At 41.3% G+C, this 21,244-nt stretch overlaps 2 protein-coding genes across 5 annotated transcripts in view; one reads left to right on the top strand and one right to left on the bottom strand.

Annotated features, from left to right (window-relative positions):
- Positions 1 to 189, bottom strand: part of LOC101850486 (piggyBac transposable element-derived protein 4-like) — a 2,372-nt gene extending 2,183 nt beyond the window's left edge. Inside the window, exon 1 of the mRNA XM_005101380.1 lies at positions 85 to 189. Coding sequence (XP_005101437.1) covers positions 85 to 189 — 105 coding nt within the window. The remainder of the gene's footprint in view (positions 1 to 84) is intronic.
- LOC101847735 overlaps positions 1 to 12,010 on the top strand; it is a 15,613-nt gene extending 3,603 nt beyond the window's left edge. For all 4 annotated transcript variants that reach the window (XM_005101371.3, XM_005101369.3, XM_005101368.3 and 1 more), the window contains exons 2-3: positions 4,395 to 4,724; positions 11,655 to 12,010. In XM_005101371.3, coding sequence (XP_005101428.1) covers positions 4,434 to 4,724; positions 11,655 to 11,936 — 573 coding nt within the window. In that variant the 5' untranslated portion in view covers positions 4,395 to 4,433 and the 3' untranslated portion in view covers positions 11,937 to 12,010. The remainder of the gene's footprint in view (positions 1 to 4,394; positions 4,725 to 11,654) is intronic.
- Positions 12,011 to 21,244: the final 9,234 nt, after the last annotated feature.

The raw sequence follows: 21,244 nt of genomic DNA, 5'->3' as shown, positions 1-21,244 counted from the left end.
CAAAATTCTCTCCTCAGTCGTGATAGTCAGTCCCGAGATGCAGTGATAACACCCTATTATCACCAAGATGTAAATATTTCTCACCTGAATCAAAAATTCCCCATCAGAATCAGTTTCTTCAACGTCGGAGTCGAGCGTCTGAAAGAACTCAATCACTTCAGTAGCCTTTTTTCGCCGGGGTCGAGACATGATTTGATGTCGATCGAAAAACAAACTTCAAAATCTCCCTCGTTCGTTGAGAGTCACTCTTCTTTAGGTCACCGGAAGAAGGAATGGATCGAGTACCCGGATATTACAATAAACATGGATAATATATGGGGTTGGACGATTTTTCGGGTTTTTATTCTCATCACGAGTTAACTCGTGATCGGTCCTCAGGCGACGGGAAGCCATCACGAGATAACTCGTGATTGGTCCCCAGTGAGTTAACGAACAAAACTACCAAATCGACAATTTAGCATTTAGGTTAGAACGGAATGATTAGGATCATTAAGTCTAGGAAGAAGCTAGCTGTACTGAATGACGGCTAGACTGCTAGGCCATGGCTAGACTGCTTGGCTAGCGTACATAATTACTATGGTAGCGTCAATTGCCACCGAGTGACACGGTGGCAATTGACTTTATTGACACTGGTGTCAATTGCCACCGAGTAGGTAGAGTCCATTGCCAATCGTCCGCTGCGCCTTGGGTCGGAAATCGTCCTCCGCGCGAGGGGTAATTTTTGGGCCGCTCGGAATCAGAAGTGACTCTCTTTTAAGTATAGTTACGGGAAAACTCGAGGACGAAAATAAATGAAACTCTGCGACCAATCAGAGGAAAGGTTAAACTAATGACATGCCTACTATCCCGAACGATTTCTAGAACCGGAGATATTGCTGTGTTTGTGCGAATTTCCTCTGCAGTTCGAAAACTAAGCAGAGCTGCGGGTTGATCGCTGACCACACAGGCGCCCCACATGTCTTCTTTATTACAGTAAAATTTCAGATCTCTGCGCTTAGTACATTTTACATACCAACTTAAAATTACCACCCATCCATTGATAAAACACTAGAGCTGGAAACTAGACCACGCATTCCAAACGTGAGGAACCCCCTGCAGCAACTGAAATTCAACTGCCGGTGCGCCGTGACGAAAATAAATGAAACTCGGCAACCAATCAGAGAAAAGGTTAAACTAATGACATGCCAGCTTACAATCCCGAACTGCTGTCACAAGTTCTCGTCAATGTCCATTGTAACTTTGTTACAGATTAGAAACAAAACAGTGATCAGTCACCTCTCATACGATTTTTATATGAGTAGTTGGCGGGGCTTTTATTATACCCTATATATATAATGTTTCTGTTGATCACCCTTTTCCCTCCCCAGTAGTTGAAAATTCATTGTTAGGTCTACCCATTGTTGGTCAATGTGACCAAACATTCATTGGAGGAGGAACTAACAATAACAACAGGTGAATGAATTATGATGGCGTGAAAGGTCGATTGAAAATTTATAACAAAGCATCGGCAATGAGTGATCAAGCCTGGCCACCTGATGCAGGTAAATTTGACCGTGGATTGATAAAATTAGGTGGCCGGGGCCACATTGGACAGAGGTGACCGTTTCACACAGTTACATTATAGAAAAAACGCTAGGGGGGAAATGGAACGTGGCCTTTTGTACAGGTGGCTGTATTTATCTAGCACTGCGTTTGTTGCCATTTTTTTGTCCAAAAGCTGCCTAAAGTTGCCACAAAAAAGTGGCCATTAATTTTCAAGCTTTCAACTCTCTGTGAAGACGTATGCTGAGAGGTAACAATCTAAAGCACCAGAATTTCTTGTGCTCTGTTTTAAACATCCAGAATGTCATTTGTAGTCACCCTAGGGTAAAAATGTGAAAAATAAAGATTTCATGACAGAATGAAACCAAAATTAGAACAGCATGGATAAATAACCACGAAAATTAACAAATAAGGGCGCTTGTCCACCTATCCGAAGATGGGCTGTTTTAACCCTAAATGTGTGTAATTTTTTAAAAAGTAGGCCTACAGGATATTGCATGTAAATTATGGAATCACACTCACAATTGGGGGGTGCCAGTGTCAGTATTCGGTTTTGGTGGAGACACGCTCTTACGTAACACATATATATTTTTAAAAGGGTAGGAACAGCATTAAATTAAAATATGACATTACGCTGTATAAACACACTAAAAAACGGAAAAACACATCTTCAGAAAAAAATTTTGAAAAATTGACACACTGACAAATTAAAACACAACAAAAAGGGAAAAATTAAAAGACAGACAACAATATAAATAGTATGTAATGTACTATTCTCCGCATGAAAATAGGTAAACAGGGACATCTTAAAACTTATCAAAGTAAAAGTCTAATATGTTATGAAGTAGCTTTTTTTGGGGGGGTCTTTTTTGAAAAATGTAAAAATTGCGGCCGCGATTCGCGGACCAAAAAATGCAAAAAATCGCAGTCGCGACCATGCTAGATTTATACAGGTGCCTGTCATGGCAGGTTCGACCGTATTACTTTTTTGTTTATTTGACGAGACTATCAAATGTTATGTCTGTGGAAAAAAACCAGCCCTCGCGGGCCGCTCGCTGATAAAAAAAAAGAAAACAATAGGGAAAAGAAAAATTTTACACTTTCTGGGACTCTTGAAATTACCTGAATAGACATAGATCTAGATCTATATGATGGTGGATTTCACGGTGAGGACCCACAGGTTTTCCACGGTCCAAATTTTTTTTTTTGGATTTTGAACTTTTTCAAAGGGTTATGTCTGTTTTATTTCATTGGAAAGGTATTTAAATAAAGAGGAATTTAAAAATGTTATTGTATTAGTACAGGTTTTACGCCGCTCGCAAGTGCATAAGGTCATATGAGCGCCTAGGGGTGGGTGTCAGCAGAGAAGTCCCTACCGGGAATCAGACTTACTCTGCTCACCTCTCTGGCTTCAACAGCACAAAGTCTGCTTCGACTATCAAGGCGCCCCAGAAAATATCTGGTCACAAGAGTGTGACAAACATACAAATGAAGTAGAGGAAAATGACGATAGTAAGGATTAGGAAAGAAAAAGCTGCAGTTCCCTGTTGTAGTTCAGGCGCTGTTATAAGCATGACATTGTTGGATCAGCCCATTTACAATTCTACTGTGCATTAGAACGAGAAATGTCCCCCCTTTAGGAATGGCCTAAAGACACTTTAGTCAGTGGCTCCGCCGGGGGGGGGGGGGGGGTCAACAACGACTGGTTACAAATCATCTGATTCCTATAAACTTGAAAATTGGTAGGCATGATCGAAAGATTAGTTTGATAAAGTTTGATTTAATTGAACTGTTCCTTAAGGTGGTAGCTTGCTCCTTCATAGGGAAAACTGTTGTTTGAAAAAAAAAAGTATGGTTGTAAAGTTTAAAAGTGCTTAATAAGAATGTCCTAGCCTAAGAGTATGTTGTACAGCATGTAGCGCTTTATGTATAAATGCAGTTATTATTTTTATGAATGTGTAACATCGTGGTGAAATCAGGCGCTTGTCAATATAATATAATAAAATCAAAGAAACCAAAATTTTTCCGCGCTGGTAGGCAATTTTTATTGATTTTTGGCAAATGGCTTCTTTTATGTAGGCCTACAATTACAAACACATTTCCGCATGGATTTTAATGGAAAACATTAATCAAAGAGGGATAAAGAACAATAGTACATTTGCAGTTTCCAAGGACACTCAAAGTTTTGAAGTCGCTGAACTTTGGTGGCCTTTTTCTCACTAATTTTACCTCCGACACCAGATGGCCCACATCTCATACAATCGTAGATATCTTGACTTCTGTTTTTTAAAAATCAAAAGCAAGATAAATGAACTAAATTTAAGAAGATACCAATATATACTCCACATGCTCTAAAATTGACCAGCGCCTGTGTCCCCCATCTTGTTATGCATGTTATTTATATATAAATATATATATATATCATTTTTAACCCTATCTGTACGTCGTGTTTTTCTATCGTATCCATACGATGTGGGAAACTCTGTGCCACCACTTTCCAAAGAGGAAATTTACTTGTTAATCCAATCCGTACGCTTTGCATAGCAGTATGTCAAAATGATTTTTTGAGAAATACTGAAAGTTTCAAAGAGATATTCGTATTACAAGTATTCTAAAATATCAAGAATACAACCCCAGGGGTACAAAATGACCCCAGGGCGTACGGATAAGGTTAAAGCAACAAGAAATAATGAAGATCAGAGAAAAGTTTGGAGAAGAAAAAAAAAATTGATAAATTGCCCAAAGAAAGGAAAAATATCGGTTACTTCGATTTTATTATTTTGAGGAGCTCCTGATTTCTTCCCAATACACCACACATAGTTTGGTTAAACATTTTCTTTATCTTTTTGCAGGATACTCAAGGCAGTGATTTTTAATCGCAGAAGTTCAAAATGGCTGATAGATCTTCACCAGCCCAGACTCCTCTTGCCACGCATATTGACTATACATCGAGAGGGTCTACAGCAGCTTCTTCTAACGCTAATCAAAGGAGGCCGGAAGAAGTGAAAATTGACCTGAGTTCAGATTCAGAGGGCAAAGAAAGTTCAGCTCAACATGAAATTACACGGGCCAAAAGTGACGAGGCTGATGGGGAGAATCTGCCAACATTTTCTGTTGTAGAACATGAGAAAAACACAAGCGCGAATCCGAGAAAGGAAGATACTTTTGCCCTCCCTCATCTAGTGAGTTGTTTTTATTCTAGTGTTTGGCACGCTTATATTTTTAAATTTTGTTTTTTGCACAATCAGTCTTAAATCAACACAAAAGTAAAAGCGTCGAACATCTTGCTCTCTCTAGAAAATTTGAATGGGTCGAGGGGGTGGGGTGAGCATGAGAGTAGAGAAATGGCGAACCATGACCGGCAATGTCTATTTCAGATCTAACCCTAAAAAGAAGAAAAACAGCCGATCAAAATTTTTGTTTTAAGTGATCCAGTCTATAGCGGAGCTCACTATACATATATGAAACCTATGCCCAACTATTTTATGTCATATTGGGGGGGGGGGGGGGAAATATCTGGAACAAAGCTTGATATATGCAGGGAAACTATTTCATCCTAGTTGATTATCAGTGGAGTAAATTGGAGCTTAAACTAATAAGTAGGCCTGTTTTTCTCTCTTTCTTTACAAGTTCTTTGAATTTTTTTGTTAAACAGGGATTTGTACTACTCTGACTTTGACCCATGAATACATTGAGTAGGCCTTCGGTAGGCTACTCTTGGCGATTTCGACGACACCCTCCCTGTCACTCTCACCACCCTCCCTCTGTACATGTTGTTCTCAGCTCCTTGGTACAGCCCTAAATGACATCAAAGCTACACTTCTCCCTCTGAGACCTAACTATGACAACACACTCTATGGAACATTATATTATAGCAACTGCAGCAAACCTGCACTTCACCCCCAGTGGGTCGGGGGGATATAAATAGACCCACTGCTTCGTCTGCAGAAGGTGCAACCCCTTCAAAGGCGAGGTGTCGCACTCGGACCCCTATCCTCTGAGATCCGGATGCGACACCTACTTTGGTGTATCTTCCTCTTCTCCTTCCTTCTTTCTTTCTTCTTCTGTCTTTCCTGCCACCGCTGACCTCATGTGCAGCAAAAAGAGAGGTCACCCATCCCACAGAGTGGGCGCCTTGTTGACCGTGAGATGCGACCCGTGCGGAGGGAAACCGGGTACCTGGCGGTTGAGGTGAGATCAGTCCACGGACTGTCCCTCGCCAACACACCTCTTTGGCCTAGGTTTTCCTCTTAGACGGGAGGGTGGCACGGCCCATGCCACTCAATCGGTTGAGAGCTGAAACCCCATCAAGCCCTGGGTCAATCTTGACGGGAGGGTCTCGTACTTTCTCGTTGAGAGTATAGCTCCGGGGTAGCCCTGGCACAGCTCTGATTATCCGAGCTATGTGTCCCCTTGTTGGGCTCCGTGGCGGGCGGGGAGCCCCGGAGTCGAATCAAATAGAAAACTCTCATGGATTCAAAAAACCAAAAAGACCCTTCCCCAGCTCCCAACGTTAAAAAGTCTCGGTTCGCGGAAGCGGGTGCGGCCGCCGAGCCGAGCAAAAACTCCAAAACTGGAAAAAGGACCTTTACGTCTGCCTCTTTTCTCCCTTCTCCCAGGGAGCTTCCGAAGCAGCCGTACGTGGCCATCTGCTGCAAAGAAGACGCACAGAAGAAGATCACTGATCTAAATTTGTTCAAGACGGGAGATGCACTAAGACAGGTTCTGGGATACATTCCTACGAATGTCCAGAAGCTGTCCTCTGGTGTACTCCTAGTCAAGTGCGCAACAGAGACTGAAGTGGCCAAACTTCTGAACATCACGACCTTCGGCAGTATTCCATGTACTTCCGAACGATACCAGAAGTTGAACTGCTCGAAGGGCGTCGTCCGCAGCCATGAACTAAAGGGCTGCAGCATGGAGGAAATTGTGGCGAACTGCGAAGGTGTGATTGACGCCCGCCGGATTACTCTCCGACGGGGGGAGACCACCCTCGAAACCAACACGGTCATCCTGACCTTTGATTCGTGTCGCCCTCCAGCCACCGTTCGGGCATCGTACTTGGTCTTAGACGTGCGACCCTATGTACCGAACCCTCTGCGCTGTTTCAAGTGTCAGAAGTTCGGACATAGTCAGTCGAGATGCCGACACGCAGCCGTGTGTCCTCGTTGTGGCAAGACCGGGCATCCTGAGAAGGAATGCAAGGCTAGTCCTTGTTGCCCCAATTGCCACAGCCAGCACACAGCCTTTAGTAAGGATTGCCCGACTTGGATTCAAGAACGCGCAATCCAAGAGTATAAAGTACGAAATGGCTGCTCGTTTCAGGAGGCCCGCAAAGCTACCTGCCCGCCAGTTGTGACCCCGATCCCTGGCCGGTCATACGCCAAGGTAGCACGGGAAGCCACGAGGTCCGCAAGTCCTTCTACTGCTGACCTCCCAAAGCCCACGGTCAACAGGCATGTCTCTGTTAGTAAAACAAAAAAGGTTCTTCCTTTCATCGAGACACCTCTGACAAACCGCTTTGAGGTTCTAGGGGAGGCCAGGGTGGATTCTCCCTCCGCCCTCTCTCCTCCCCCTCCCCCCTCCTCTATCACTTCCTCTTCTTCTTCCTCTTCTTCACCTTCTTCTTCTTCTCCTTCTTCTTCTTCTTCTCCTCCTTCTTCTTCTTCTTCTTCTTCCACCTCACGCCTCATCCCTCTGATGGAGCGTGAGGTGCACCCTTCCCCCTCTTCCCAGCTCCCTCCGTCTGCTCCCTCTCCAGCAGACACCCCCCTACCCCACCACCAACCAATGGAGGAAGACATCTCCGACCCCCCTCCCCGGCCTGAACCCGGGAAGGGCGGAGTCTGTCACTCCTCCAAATCCCCCACTAGACCGCCGTCCAATCCAGGACGGCAACCTAGAAAACACTCTGCCTCCCCCGTAAGGAGGAGTCAGAGTGCTTCTTCGAAGCCGGGGCCTAAGTGCTCCAAATCAAAAAGTAAAAATTCATAATGGCGGTCCTGCAATGGAATGCCGGCGGAATCCGACCTTCCATTGCAGAATTGCTACATTTACAGGCCACACTGTGCCCACGGGTGGCCTGTATTTAAGAAACAAAATTCACCCCGGCTTCAACCATAGACTTAAGAGGATTTACTGCGTACCATCACATTCACACGGAGAACCAGATTGCTTCCGGTGGTACCACCATCTACACCGACAACCACACACTCCACAGACAAGTACATCTTAAGACGACCCTCCAAGCTATTGCCGTACGGGTCACCCTGCACAGACCAATCACGATCTGCTCAGTTTACATCCCCCCAAATTACCCCCTCAAAATAACCCAACTAAATGACTTAAAGTCCCAGCTCCCAAAACCCTTTATTTTACTAGGTGATTTCAATGCCCACAGCCCCCTTTGGGGAGACAAACCTATAGACCAGAAAGGTAAAATAATAGAAAACTTTTTATTTCAAAATAACATCTGTCTCTTAAATGATAAATCCCCAACTTACAGAAACAGAGCCACTTATGGCACTTCATCCCTTGACCTCACTTTTTGTACCCCTGAACTAGTCCCAGATCTTGAGTGGTCTGTGCTGGATGACCGTACGGACCATTTCCCAATTCTCCTAAAAAACAATAGCATCCAAAACGACCCGATCCCAGAACGCTTCAACTTCAAAAAAGCCGACTGGGACGGGTTTGCCAATCAATGTTCCAAGATTCTTAATCCCAATTTCGACCACAACTACAATAAATTTCACGAAAAGCTCTTAGAAATATGCCACAATCACATTCCAAAAACAAAAACAAAACCCCGGAGGAACAAGATCTGGTTCTCTTGGGAATGTGAGGACGCAGTAAAGAAAAAGAAGGCAGCGTATCGAAAGGCCGTCAACAACACCACCATAGAAAACAAGATAAGTTATTTAAAGGCTCGAGCTGTGGCACGTAGATGCCTCAGGGAGAGCAAAAGACAATCATTCCAAAAATACATCTCCAAGATCAACAGCCAGACACCCCTCAACCAAGTTTTCCAAATTGCTAAAAAATTCTTAGGTAGACGCACAGACACCATTCGGCACGTCCAGAGGCCGGATGGAACAACAGCTGAAACACAAGTAGACATTGCAAACACAATAGCTACATCTCTAGCCAAAAACTCATCCCAAGCAAACTACAACACCACTTTTCAAAACGTCAAAACTAACAGAGAAAAACAACACCTAAACTTCCACTCAAACAACACTGAAACCTACAACGCAGACTTCACAATAGACGAATTAACATCATGCATCTCGGACCTGGACGATACAGCCCCGGGACCGGATGACATCCACAACAAGATCATTAGACACTTACCCTCAGAAACACTCACACTTCTATTATACATATACAACGACATGTGGCGGTCGCACTCCTTTCCGGAGTCTTGGCGTCTCGCCACTGTCATTCCAATACCCAAACCAAACAAGGACCACACACACGCATCCAATTACAGACCAATAGCACTAACGAAATGTCTCTGCAAACTAATTGAAAAAATGATTCACAGGCGACTCATGTGGTTTCTGGAAACGACGGGCTCGCTGAGCGGTCTCCAGTGCGGATTCAGGAAAACTCGATCCACTCTGGATCACCTGGTCCGCCTGGAGACCTTTATACGCGAGACGTTCGCTGAAAGAGGCCACATGATCGCCATCTTTTTTTACCTAGAAAAAGCCTTCGACACAACCTGGAAGTACGGCATTCTTCGAGACCTGCACGCACTCGGCATACGCGGTCACCTCCCTGCCTTCATTGGCAACTTCTTGAAGAACCGTTCCTTCCAGGTTCGTGTCGGATCCTCCCTTTCAGACCCCCACCAACAGGAGGAAGGAGTCCCCCAGGGGAGCATCCTTTCTCCTCTCCTATTTGAAATTAAGATAAACTCCATAGTGAAAACCCTCCAGAACAGCATAGACAGCTCGTTATACGTTGACGACTTCTTGATATGCTGCCGATCGAAAAATCCTCATTTGAGATCTATGGAAAGGCAGCTGCAAACGCATCTGCAAAAACTTGAAATGTGGGCAAACAACAACGGTTTCAAGTTCTCCCCGTCAAAGACGGTTGCAGTACACTTCTGCCGAACAGGCAGACGTGTGCTGCAGCCGGATTTGACACTATACGGGGAAAGGATTCCCGTCCAGGACCAAGCTCGTTTCCTCGGCGTCATTTTCGACAAAAAACTTACATTCATACCACACATCAAAGACCTTCGTGTGAGGTGCCAAAAAGCGTTAAACGCTTTAAAAATTCTATCAAATCCGGAGTGGGGCGGGGACTCAAAACACCTTCTCCACTTGTACATCTCCCTTGTCCGGTCCAGGCTTGACTACGGCTGTCAAGTCTACGGATCGGCAAAACCACACGTCTTAAAAATACTAGATCCAATACAAAACCAAGGACTCCGCCTCGCTCTGGGGGCTTTCCGCACTTCTCCGGTGGAGAGCCTCCAGGCAGAGGCCAACATACCACCACTCTCACTCAGACGCACACAACTCTCACTACAATACGCAGTTAAACAGAGCTCAACACCGGAAAATCCAGCGCACAACAGCATTTTTCAAACAAATCCAGAAACCAGAAACAGATTCCAAAACAACGAAAAACTCATCAAACCTTTCGGCCTCAGAATCCTTGAGGACCTCAAAAACTTACACTTTTCCAAACAAGACATCCAACAAATTCTTTTCCCCGACCTCCCTCCGTGGCACCTCACCAAGGCAAAAGTAGATTTACAGCTGACCACACACAACAAAGAAAGCACAAACACCAAAACTTTTCAAACAGAATACAGAAAACTAATAGATAAATACCCCGGTGCGGAGCTCATCTTCACGGATGGCTCCAAAAAAGACAATGAAGTGGGCGCCGCAGCCCTATCTCCCAACAATACACACCAGAGGAGACTCCATCCTGAAGCCTCCATTTTCACTGCGGAGGCCACTGCCATTGACATGGCACTGGACTCTGTAGAAAATTCTCCTAACAAATCTTTCCTTATCCTTTCTGACTCTCTGTCTTGCATCACCTCACTCACAAACTACACACTCCTACACCCAAAAATAGTTAGGCTACAACAGAAAATCCATACACTATCCGAAACAGGAAAAAACATCATGTTCGCATGGATACCCAGCCATGTGGGCATCCGAGGAAACGAGCAGGTAGACGACCTGGCGAAGAAAGCTTCATCCCTTCTGCTGGGATCAACGACAAACACTCTCCCACAGACTGACTTTAGAAATAAAGTCAAAAAGTACACCTCCAGTCTGTGGGAGAGCCACTGGGAAAACCAGAAAAATAATAAATTATATGAAATTAAACCCAGACTAGAACAGCGAAATCCTTCGGATCTCTCCAGAAGAGACGAAGTCATTTTTACTCGATTGCGCATCGGACACACGGCCCTGACCCACAAATACCTCCTACAGGGAGAGGAGAAGCCGTTCTGTGTCGGATGCGACACAGATTTTACCATTAGACACATTTTAACAGAATGTCTAGACTTTGGAGAGATCCGAAGGAAATATTATAAATGCAAGAAATTGCAGGATATTTTCTCCGTCGTTGTTCCCAGCAGAATTAAAAATTTTATAAAGGCCATTGGCCTTTATGGCGAGTTGTAGAGTGAATTTGATATTATTTAAAATATTTATTGTTACTTAAAAGTTGTTTTAGATCACAAATGTATTTACACCGAATTTGAATATTTTAACTTTTTAGCATTTTAAAGTAAATTAGTTACCAGTCGTGAAGTGAACTTTCGCAGAGGTGAACAACTTGTGTTTCGCGCGCTCATATGACCTTAGCAGTTGCGAGCGCCGTAAAACCTTATACTATACTATACTAAATCTGCACTTGTCACTACATGGCATTGGACAGAAGGGCGAGAGCCCAGCTGTTGCTGGATCGATAACAACAACAACAACATATTATTATTATTATTATTTTTATGTATTATTATTTTTTATGTATTATTATTAATATTATTTTTATTCTTATTAGGTGCTGTGTAAGAATTTTTTGGGATTTGTGTATTTCATTTTGCCATACTTCGTAATATATGCCCGCAGGTACGGAGAATTGATTCAGCAGAGGTTTTGCCCAAGCCCTTCAAAAGCACCAACCAGCTCATTTGTGCAGCTTTCTCGAGCATTATTTGCTGCATTGTCATTGGAGCGTTTGCAGCGAAGTATGCCATGAAGGCTAAAATCCAGCGCAACAAAGGAACCTACTCGTCAGCACAGGTCAGCGCGAAAAGAGCTTTTTATCTCGTCATAGCCGCTGTTGTTTGCGGGATTCTTATTGTCACCATAGTTTTGGCGACTAATTTGGGAGGTGATGATGGATGGTGATTGTTATGTTTGTGTTTTAAAAAAATAGGATTTTTTTTTGTTTTTATGTTATTTCAAAAATTTTTGGGGAAAAACTTACAGCATGGGGAGAAAAAAAACGTTGCTGCTCTCGCTAATGAGGAAAGTTTGTACTGGTGGTTTAGGGATGGCTGGTTGTTGTAAAATGATTTTGTTTGTGTACACTTTTAAGCTCACTGAATTTCTGAGAATGATCTGCTTTGTCCTCTTTTGCCTAAACAGAGTCACACAGAAAGCATGTTTGTGTGTGCGTGTGTGTGTGTGTGCGTGTGTGTGTGTGTGTGTGCGTGTGTATGTTGTGTGTGTGTACGTGGTGAAACACCAAGTCAGTGTGTCAGGGTCTGGACAATAAAGATGTATCTTATATTGTATGAAGGAATTGAGGCATGTTGAAACTTACATTCCATCTTTTATCACGGTTTTCTCAAGTGGTTCAGCTCCAACAGCTTCTGTACTTAATGAATTCATCTCTAAAGAGAATGTCTTTTCTACCTTGAGGCTCATTTGTGGAGACACTAAGGTGAAATCAGGTGCTCGTCAAAATAATGAAGTCGAAGAAAACAGCGTTTTTCCACAGCTGTGGCCTTTTTTAAATCGAAGTTTTGCTTTTGGCTCAACATCTTTTCTGTCAATTCAAAATTGCATTTCTGTGTAGATTTTATTGAGAAATGTTGATTAAAGGCACAAAAAAAGGTAAACTTTCAGTTTCCAAGGATTCTCAAGTTATGGAAGTTACCAAACTTTGGAGGCCATTTTCTTGCTAATTTTACCTCTGTAACCAGGCAACTCCACCTTCTTCAATTGAAAATATCTCGACTTCTATCCGAGATAGATGGGTATTTTTTTTAAATTGAAAAGAAGGCAAATAAACAAGTTTTAAGATAATATCAATAACTCCACATGCCAAAAATTGACATCCTCCTGATTTCAATGCGTCGTGACACATTTGTTATTCTTCAAATGTGTGTGAATTTTAAGGAAAACGGAAGAGGGTCGAAATTTTGTTAGAATTTCTATGCAAGTTAACTTTCATTTTACTATAATTAAGTATAAAATGTGACTGTGATTATTGATATTGAAATTGACATTTTTTAGGAATTATCTCTGCGAGCCGTTCTTTTTCTTTCTCTCCCTTTTGTTGTGTCCATCCATTCATGTTTTTTTTCCTCCACCTCCCAGTTTGATTTGGTGTGTTAACTTTTTATCTTCGTGGGGGGTAAACCCAATGCCAATATGCCGAGGCCCATTTTTAGTACTAAATCTAAAAATGACAAAAATGTCACTAATTTGGTCATTTAATCAGAACAAATGAACCTATTTCGATAGTTCTTCATCTAATGAATGAAATCTCGATAAAAGAGACCTGTTTTAATGCCGAAAAGTAATTTGATGTCAAAGTCACCATAAAGGAATGTGCCAGAGCTCACCGGTACAGCAGTTCCGACCATAAGCCACCGGGAGCGGCTTGCCGGAGATAAAGAGTTAATGAAAAACCATAGCTCTGCAAGGAGGTGCATGCCTTCTCATGGTGCCAGGAATAGCTCACACAAGCTTCTATGTTCAAATGTACAAGTGTGATGTACGATATTTGTTTGGGTGTATCATCTCTGGTTTGTTTGTTTTTTTCAGGGATTTAAATCTTCCGCCTTTTTCCGTTTTTTTCCGGTCGACTTGCTATTTGTGCCCCAGCTTTTAACAAAAGTCTACTATAAACGATACATATTATATATACTAAATAGAGATTATTTTCTGTAATAGAAGGAAAGAAACAAATGTCATTTAGTCTCACTGTATTCTTATTTCAGTCAGTGGGCACGCGCTGTATATTTTCAGGCTTTTTTTTTCAAAACCTATTTACATCCCTGTTTTTTTCCTTTCCTGTCATCATTGGGCCAAAAAGGATTTACAGGGTATAATAAATAATAATAATGATAATAATAATACATATATTTGTATAGCGCATCCAGGCTCGACAGCAAGCTATATGTGCTAATAAAACATGTTCTCTAAATGATTTGAATATATTATTGTCATAGAGCTTCCCAGTGGGTGGTAGGCAGGCGCTCTGGTGTGGTTTGCTATAAAACATCTGTCATCCTGATCTCTCCTCCTTCTGTTTTTTTGTTTGCTGCTCTCTTATAAGACCTCTAATCTTCAGCTCTTATAATATATGACCATATTGTGTTGCAAGTGCCGTAAAACTCTTACTTAAATTATTAAAACGATGGAAAGATGTTCCTAGGAGAAGCACAAGTAAACTTTCATCTCTTGTGAGGTCATATGTAATTCAGAACTGGTTCTGAACGATAAATTGAAGTACAAGAGATGTTATTTTTTATTTTTAAATATATTTATCTGCCATAAAATGAGACTCAGGATAGTTTTTATCCTCAAGACTATTGAGATCTATATATGTGAATCGTGGTGACAAAATGAGTTACTTCTCGGATTTGAGCCCTATGGAAGTCAATATTTCATGCTTTTAAAGAAGTTTTTATAATTTATACGTATGAAATAATAAAAGGCATGTTATACTTAAAGAATATGGCATGGAAAGAAAATCTACGACTTTGACCCTTGTGTTGATTTTTGGCCAATATCTCCATTTGTGGATTGCGAGAAGTAACTCATTTTGTCAGCACACCTCAAATATTCTCTTCCTCCTTGGATGTTAAAGGCTAACAAAGGTCATCATCAGTTCAACTTTACTATTATTACATGTGTGTGACCCAGAGAAAGGTCCCATTTGTTGGGAATTTTGGATATTGAAAGAAAGGCATAATAATATTCTTGTAGCCAATTCAATGCTGAACACGCTGATTTACACGTTTTCCAAATATCTCGAATAGTTTTAAAAGATATGCCACATTTTGTTACCCAGGGTGTAAAAACAAAGTTTGGAAAAAGATGGCTTTAACCTTATCATGATGAACAAGTTTCCAGCACATTTTCAACCTTAAGTGAAGCACAACATGTGGCAGAAAAAATTCATAAAAATAGTATTACTTAAAATATGATAAAATCCTTTCAATTTAAGAAATGGTTAAACGTGTTGTTTCTGATGAAACTAAATTTTTGATCAGGTACAACTTTTTTTGGGTGGCCTTTTCACCCAATTCCTGGAAAAACTGCTTTGCCGACAACCAGGACCTGTCTCCAGGCACACACACTCACAAGTTAGTGTTTTTATAAATGGTCGCTTTTAAGGACAAGCGGGCTAACCCAGATTTCGGGGGTTTCCAGAAATCTTGACTTGCACCGAAAGTGGACATTGTTCTACCTGTAGGAGAAGTTTCGTTTCAATGGGGTGTATATAACCTGTTTGGTTATAGAAAAGACTCTCCTTGTCTTTTGAAGAAACTGAACAAAGGGCAAAAACTTTACCTTCGATTTTCTCAAAACAGCATTTTTCGGGATAGCCCCCTTGTGCTTAAAAGCGACCAAATATAAAAAGAGGCCCAGGGTTGTTTGCGGAAAATGTTCAGTTTATGTTCGAATTTCCCGCAACGTATTTTGGTATGAAATGCTTCTTGCCTGCTTTTCTAGCCAATGTACATTGATTTTATTAATTAACTGCTTAGTGTTTGTGTTTAACTCTACGAAATAGTCATCAACTGAAGCCTGTTTGAAAAGTGACGTATGTCTGGGTCTTACCCAGAGCAGTGGCCATGTTCTGAATTTTTTTTTTTAGATAACGGGCTGTCTGTGTAACTACGTCGTAGCCACGTTTCACCACTGCCATTTTGTTTTTTATATGTTATGTATACATTAACTTATTTCACCATGTTTTGTTTTTTTTTAAAACTATTAATGAACAATTTGAAACTCGTTTTCATGTGCATGTATGTTTAGGCCTCTGTTTTTATAATGGGCCTGGAGCGTACCACAAAAGCGTTTGCTGTTACTGTTATATATGGATTACTGTATTTGACTGTGATGGTTCTCCTGCGCTGTTTTCAGTTATTCGACCTGGTGCTGTTATCTTGATATTAAAAAAATTGTTGCTCTGCTTCAAACTTACAAGCCTGAAAAAAATGAATTTAGCATATTTCCAGGCACCAGTAAGAAGAGTGCAGGGGAAAATATCCTAAGTCACTATTTTTCATTTATGCCTTATTCTGTTTTGATCTATTACATGTACGACCGGGCACGGATATATCACACGCTTTGGGTGATTGATAAAATGTGTTCGACTCATCCATAATTCAAGATTACTGACAAGGACATATGGCCGCTTTTAAGGACAAGCGGGCTAACACAGATTTCGGGGGTTTCCAGAAATCTTGACCTATACTAAAAGTGGGCATTTCCCTACCTTTAGAAGTTTGGTTTCATTGGTGTGTATATTTGTTTGGTTATAGAGAAAACTCCCCTTGTCTTTTAAAGAAACTGGACAAGGGGCAAAAACTTTACCTTCGATTTTCTAAAAACAGCACTTTTACAGGATTGCCTCCTTGTGCTTAAAAGCGACCGTATAGTAAAGAAATATCAGCTGCGGAATGCAAATTGTACGAGCTATCCGAGATTTCGAGTTTTCTGTGTTTGAATTTTTTTTTGCCTGGATGAACTTGTCCTTTTCCATGCTGTCCATCAAAACTGATTGACGGATTGTATCCGTAATGGATTAAGTCAGGTTCACTACACATACTTTTTAACAGTCGTACATGGGGAGAACAGCGTTAGTGCATGTTATGAACACGCAAAGGAAAGGCAGTTGTATTATGTTGGTCCTCAATATTTTTCCTGCGAAACCTACCGTTTTTCTGAGAGAAAAAGATAAATTCATTTTGACTGGTGACTCCACCATATGCCATTTCAAAGGGTTTAAAAAATTTTTATATTTTTTATTGGTAAGTGTTTTACGGTGCTCACAACGGCTTGAGGTCATATGAGTGCCTTGGACACATAAAAATAAAAAGTTTTCGGTTGGTAGAAAATTTTGAATTTTTCCACGGTGGCGGATGATCTTATCGATTTCGGACCATTAAGGGATCTTTAATGTGCGCACCTTGCACACGGGACCTCCGAGATTTTTCACCCTTATCCGAGAAGGTGAAGTGTTAGATCTTAGAGTTCGAGCGCAAGAAAGGAGGTGAAAGGTGAACATTTTAGAGAAAAAAAAATTCTGTTGCTATCGGAATTCAAACAAGGAACCTATTGGATGAGAGATGAGCACGGTTACCTCTTGACCACGAGAGCCCCCTTTCATTGAGGAGTGCTGACGTAAGCTGACAAAAAGCCTTTTTTAAAATATTTTTGGCATCAAATTTTTTAATTTTTTAATTTGCTAAATCGAAAGCCTGATCAGCTACCCAACTCGTGTGAAAAAAATCGAAGTGAAACAGTGACTAGAGTTTGAATAAATCAGAATTCAAATTTCGGAAGAACCCCTTTTCTGAATGGTTAAGTTACGCTGACAAAAAGGCTTTTTATCTTGAAACTTCTGTGAATAACCGCATATAGAGCTTGTTGTATTTGAGCGGGGGTATGCCTTATAATACATATTATGCTATTTATTATTAATATTGACTTGTTAAAAAGTTGTGTTGTCAGCTTACGGCAGAGTGAAGGTACAGTTGATCTTCACTCTTTCTTTTACTCTGCTTTTCCCTTCTGCCGATATCTGTGAGTGTCGTGAGGGAGATACAGATGTCTGTCTGTCTGTCTGTCTGTCTGTCTGTCTGTCTGTCTGTCTGTCTGTCTGTCTGTCTGTCCGTCTGTCTGTCTGTCTGTCTGCAGCCAAGGGAGTGGACCCAGAGCGGAGACAAACTTTGCAAAATAAGTAGCCTGCCTGCAAAAGATTGAAGTTTCTAGTCCTATTTTCCTTGATCATTCTTTGTTAAAATTAACAGAATCGCATAATTTCACTTTTTTATTTTGGCTCAGTTTGCTCTATTTCAGAATGTTTCTTGCATTAAACGACGGGGTCAGATCTGAACAGCTTATGTGTATGTATTTTTGTGTTTTGATGGACCATTATATCATTTAGTGTCATGCTGGACTGAGGTGTGAATGACCCTGGTTCAAAACCCATACAGGGGACTTTTGAAGTTCGTTAAATATGAGAGGTCATATATTGCTTTCCAGCTCTCATTATTTGGGTCCTGTTAGCATAGAGAGAGGGGGTGGGGGTGGGGGGGGGATGTCATGTATTGCCTATGAAACAAGCATCCCATATCATTATCATGCCATTTATTTTTGTCGGTACTTAAAAAGTAAAACAGTAGTTCTCTTATTCACATACTCAAGACTTTTATTTTTATACAACATGGTGTGTTGCTAATGATGTTTTTTTTTGTGTGTTTTTTTTTTACAGCTTTACTATTACTATCCATGTATTTGCAATAAACTGGATAAAAGAAGTTGCCAGATTGTACACAGAGTTTTCATCCTACGATTATCATGTTTTTGGAATTTTTTTCTCTCCTACTCTTTCGTTTTTCATGGTTTTGTTTTTGTTTTGTTGCTTTGGGTTTTTTTATTGCTCGCTGAGGGTGGTTAAGGGTTTCACTTGTAAGTCCCCCTGTTCTTTTCCTCTGTTGTTCCTGGCTATGTGGCTGGTTGGAGGGCGCAACTGGTGGGTCTTTCTTTTCTTTCTCTCTCTCTTTTTTTTGGTGGTAAATGTTCTGTGGCGCTCGCAACTGCATAAGTTATTATTCAATATTTTCAGTTGGTAGGACATTTTTTCTATTTCCGGGGTGCCTTGAAAGTGGAAACAGACTTTGTGCTGTTGAAGCTAGAGAGATGAGCAGAATAAGTCTGATTCCCAGTAAGGACTTCTCTGTTGACATCTACCCCTTGGCGCTCATATGACCTTATACAGTTGCGAGCGCCGTAAAACCCCCTACTATAAAAAAAAAAGTGTTCTACGGCGCTTGCAACTGCGTAAGGTCATATGAGCGCGCGGGACACATTAAATATTTTCAGTTGGTAGGAAGTTTTGAATTTTGCCCGGGTGGCGGCCGAAGCCTACTCTTATGGATTTTAGAATACCAAGGGTTCTTTAACGTTCGCAACTTGCACACGGGCCCTCCGAGATTTTTCGCCCTTGTCTGAGAAGACTAGGTTTAGATCTTTCCTACCAGAAGATCAGGGGTGTGGCTGAAAGACTGCAGTAAGAAGTAAGAAAGAGCCAAGGAGTAGCAGTAGAAAGGCTGCAGGAAGAGTCAGGAGCCCGGAGGAGGGGGTGGGGCAAAGAAGGTGAGGGGGTGGAGTCAGAAAGAGGAAACGAAAGCAGACGACAGAACATTGCTAGAGGCGGTGAAAGGAGACAATTTTAGAGAGGAAAATGTTTCCGTCGCTTACCGGATTCGAACCCGGGACCTTTGAATGAGAGGCCAACACCTTAACCTCTAGGCCTAGAGAGCCCTCTCTTTTTCTCTGTTGTTTCTGTTTTTATGAATGGTTGGAGAGCGCCACTGTTAGGTCCCTCTTATTCCTCCCGCAGTGCCACTGACTGAAGTGTCTTTAGGCCATTCCCAAAGGGGGGGGGGGGGGCATTTCTCTTTCATGCACAGTAGAACTGTAAATGGGCTGATTCGTCTACATCACGCTCATAACTGTGCCTGATCTACAACAGGGAACTGTTGCTTTTTCTTTCCTAATTAAATCCGTACTGTTATAATTTTTTCCTCTACTTCTTTTGTATGTTTTGTCTCACCCCTCTGACCCGCTATTTCCGGGGTGTCTTGAAAGTGGAAACAGACTTTGTGCTGTTGAAGCTAGAGAGGTGAACAGAGTAAGCCTAATTCCCTGTAAAGACTTCTCTGTTTACATCCACCTCTTGGCGTTCATATGACCTTACGCAGTTGCGAGCGCCGTAAAACACTTTACAAAAACAAAACAAACTAAAGGATGAAGAAGGGGGTGGTGGTGATGGTGGTAAGTATTCTGTAAGGAATGAAGAAGGGGCGGGAGAGGAGGGGGGCTTGGGTTGTAGAGTTGTATTCTAGTTGACATTTTGTTTTGTGAGTTGAGTGGTAATGACCTTGAAAGTATGGCAGCGTGGTGGAATCAGGCTCTCGTCAAAATAATCAAAGTGAAGAAACTTGCTTTTTTCTGTTGCTTGGTGAATTTTTATCAAATCTTTGTTTTTAGGGTCAACACCTTTCATGTCCATTAAAGAACTAATTTCTGTGTGGATTTTTTTTTTAAACGTTGATTAAAGGCACAAAAAATGTAAATTGTTAGTTACCACAGACTTTTAAGCTAAGGAAATAACTAATCTTTGGCGGCCATTTTCTCTCTAATTTAGCTTTAGAAAACAAGTAACCCCCACCTCCTTCTTTGGCAAATATCTCGAATTGTATTCAAGATAAATGGATATTATTTTTCATCAAAATAAAGACAAGTGAACAAGCTGTAAGATGATACCAGTAACTCTACATGCCCAAAAATTGACGAGAGCCTGATTCCACCACGCTGCCTCTCATATTTATAGGACACAAACGCTTATGAGTTTTGTTTCTCTATTATTGCGAAAAATAGTAAACATGTTATACAAACAAGCATAGATATTGTCATTTTATTTCCTCATAATATATTTTCTGTATAATATAAGTAAAAGCAAAAAAACAAAGAATCAGCAATGAAATGAAGAGAAATCATTCAAGTGAAGCGAAGAAATTCACATTTTCCCTCCGGTTTGGCAATTTTTATCGATGTTGGTTATTTTATTTTTTTTGCCTCAACACCTTTTTTCTCCATTAAAACACACATTTCTGTGAGGATTTTTTCAGTAAAACGTTGAAAAGACACAAAAGGTTAACCTTTTAATAAGTTTCCGATGACTCTCAAACTATAGAGAAGTCACAAAGATTTGGAGGTCATTTTCTCGCTGATTTTATCATATCTGAAACCAGGCGCCCCAACCTCTTTCAATCCAAATTATCTAGACTTCTCTTTAATATTATATAGAAGCGTAATTTTTTTTCAAGACAAATTAACAAGCTATAAAATGATACCAATATGACACATGTCCAACAATTCACGAGCACCTGATTCTACCGCGTCGTGGCACTTGAAACCCGAATACAAACATTTTTTGACAGGTTCGTGGTTATACAATAAAAATCATCTTGATTAAAATATGAATGTTTAAAGATAAAACAGAAATGCTAAGGCTCAGTAGGGTAGCATATTAGGGTGTGTTTGTGCGTGCGTGCGTATGTGTGCGTGTGTGTGTGTGTGTGCGCGCGCGCGTGTGTGTGTGTTAAAAAAGAGGTTGAGAGAGAGAGAGGGAGAGAGAGAGAGAGAGAGAGAGAGAGAGAGAGAGAGAGAGAGAGAGAGAG

The sequence above is a fragment of the Aplysia californica genome, unplaced genomic scaffold, assembly GCF_000002075.1.
Source record: "Aplysia californica isolate F4 #8 unplaced genomic scaffold, AplCal3.0 scaffold00280, whole genome shotgun sequence".
Classification (NCBI taxonomy): Eukaryota; Metazoa; Mollusca; class Gastropoda; order Aplysiida; family Aplysiidae; genus Aplysia; species Aplysia californica.
Note: the sequence above shows the minus strand (reverse complement) of the source record. Positions and strands in the feature narration are given on the sequence as shown.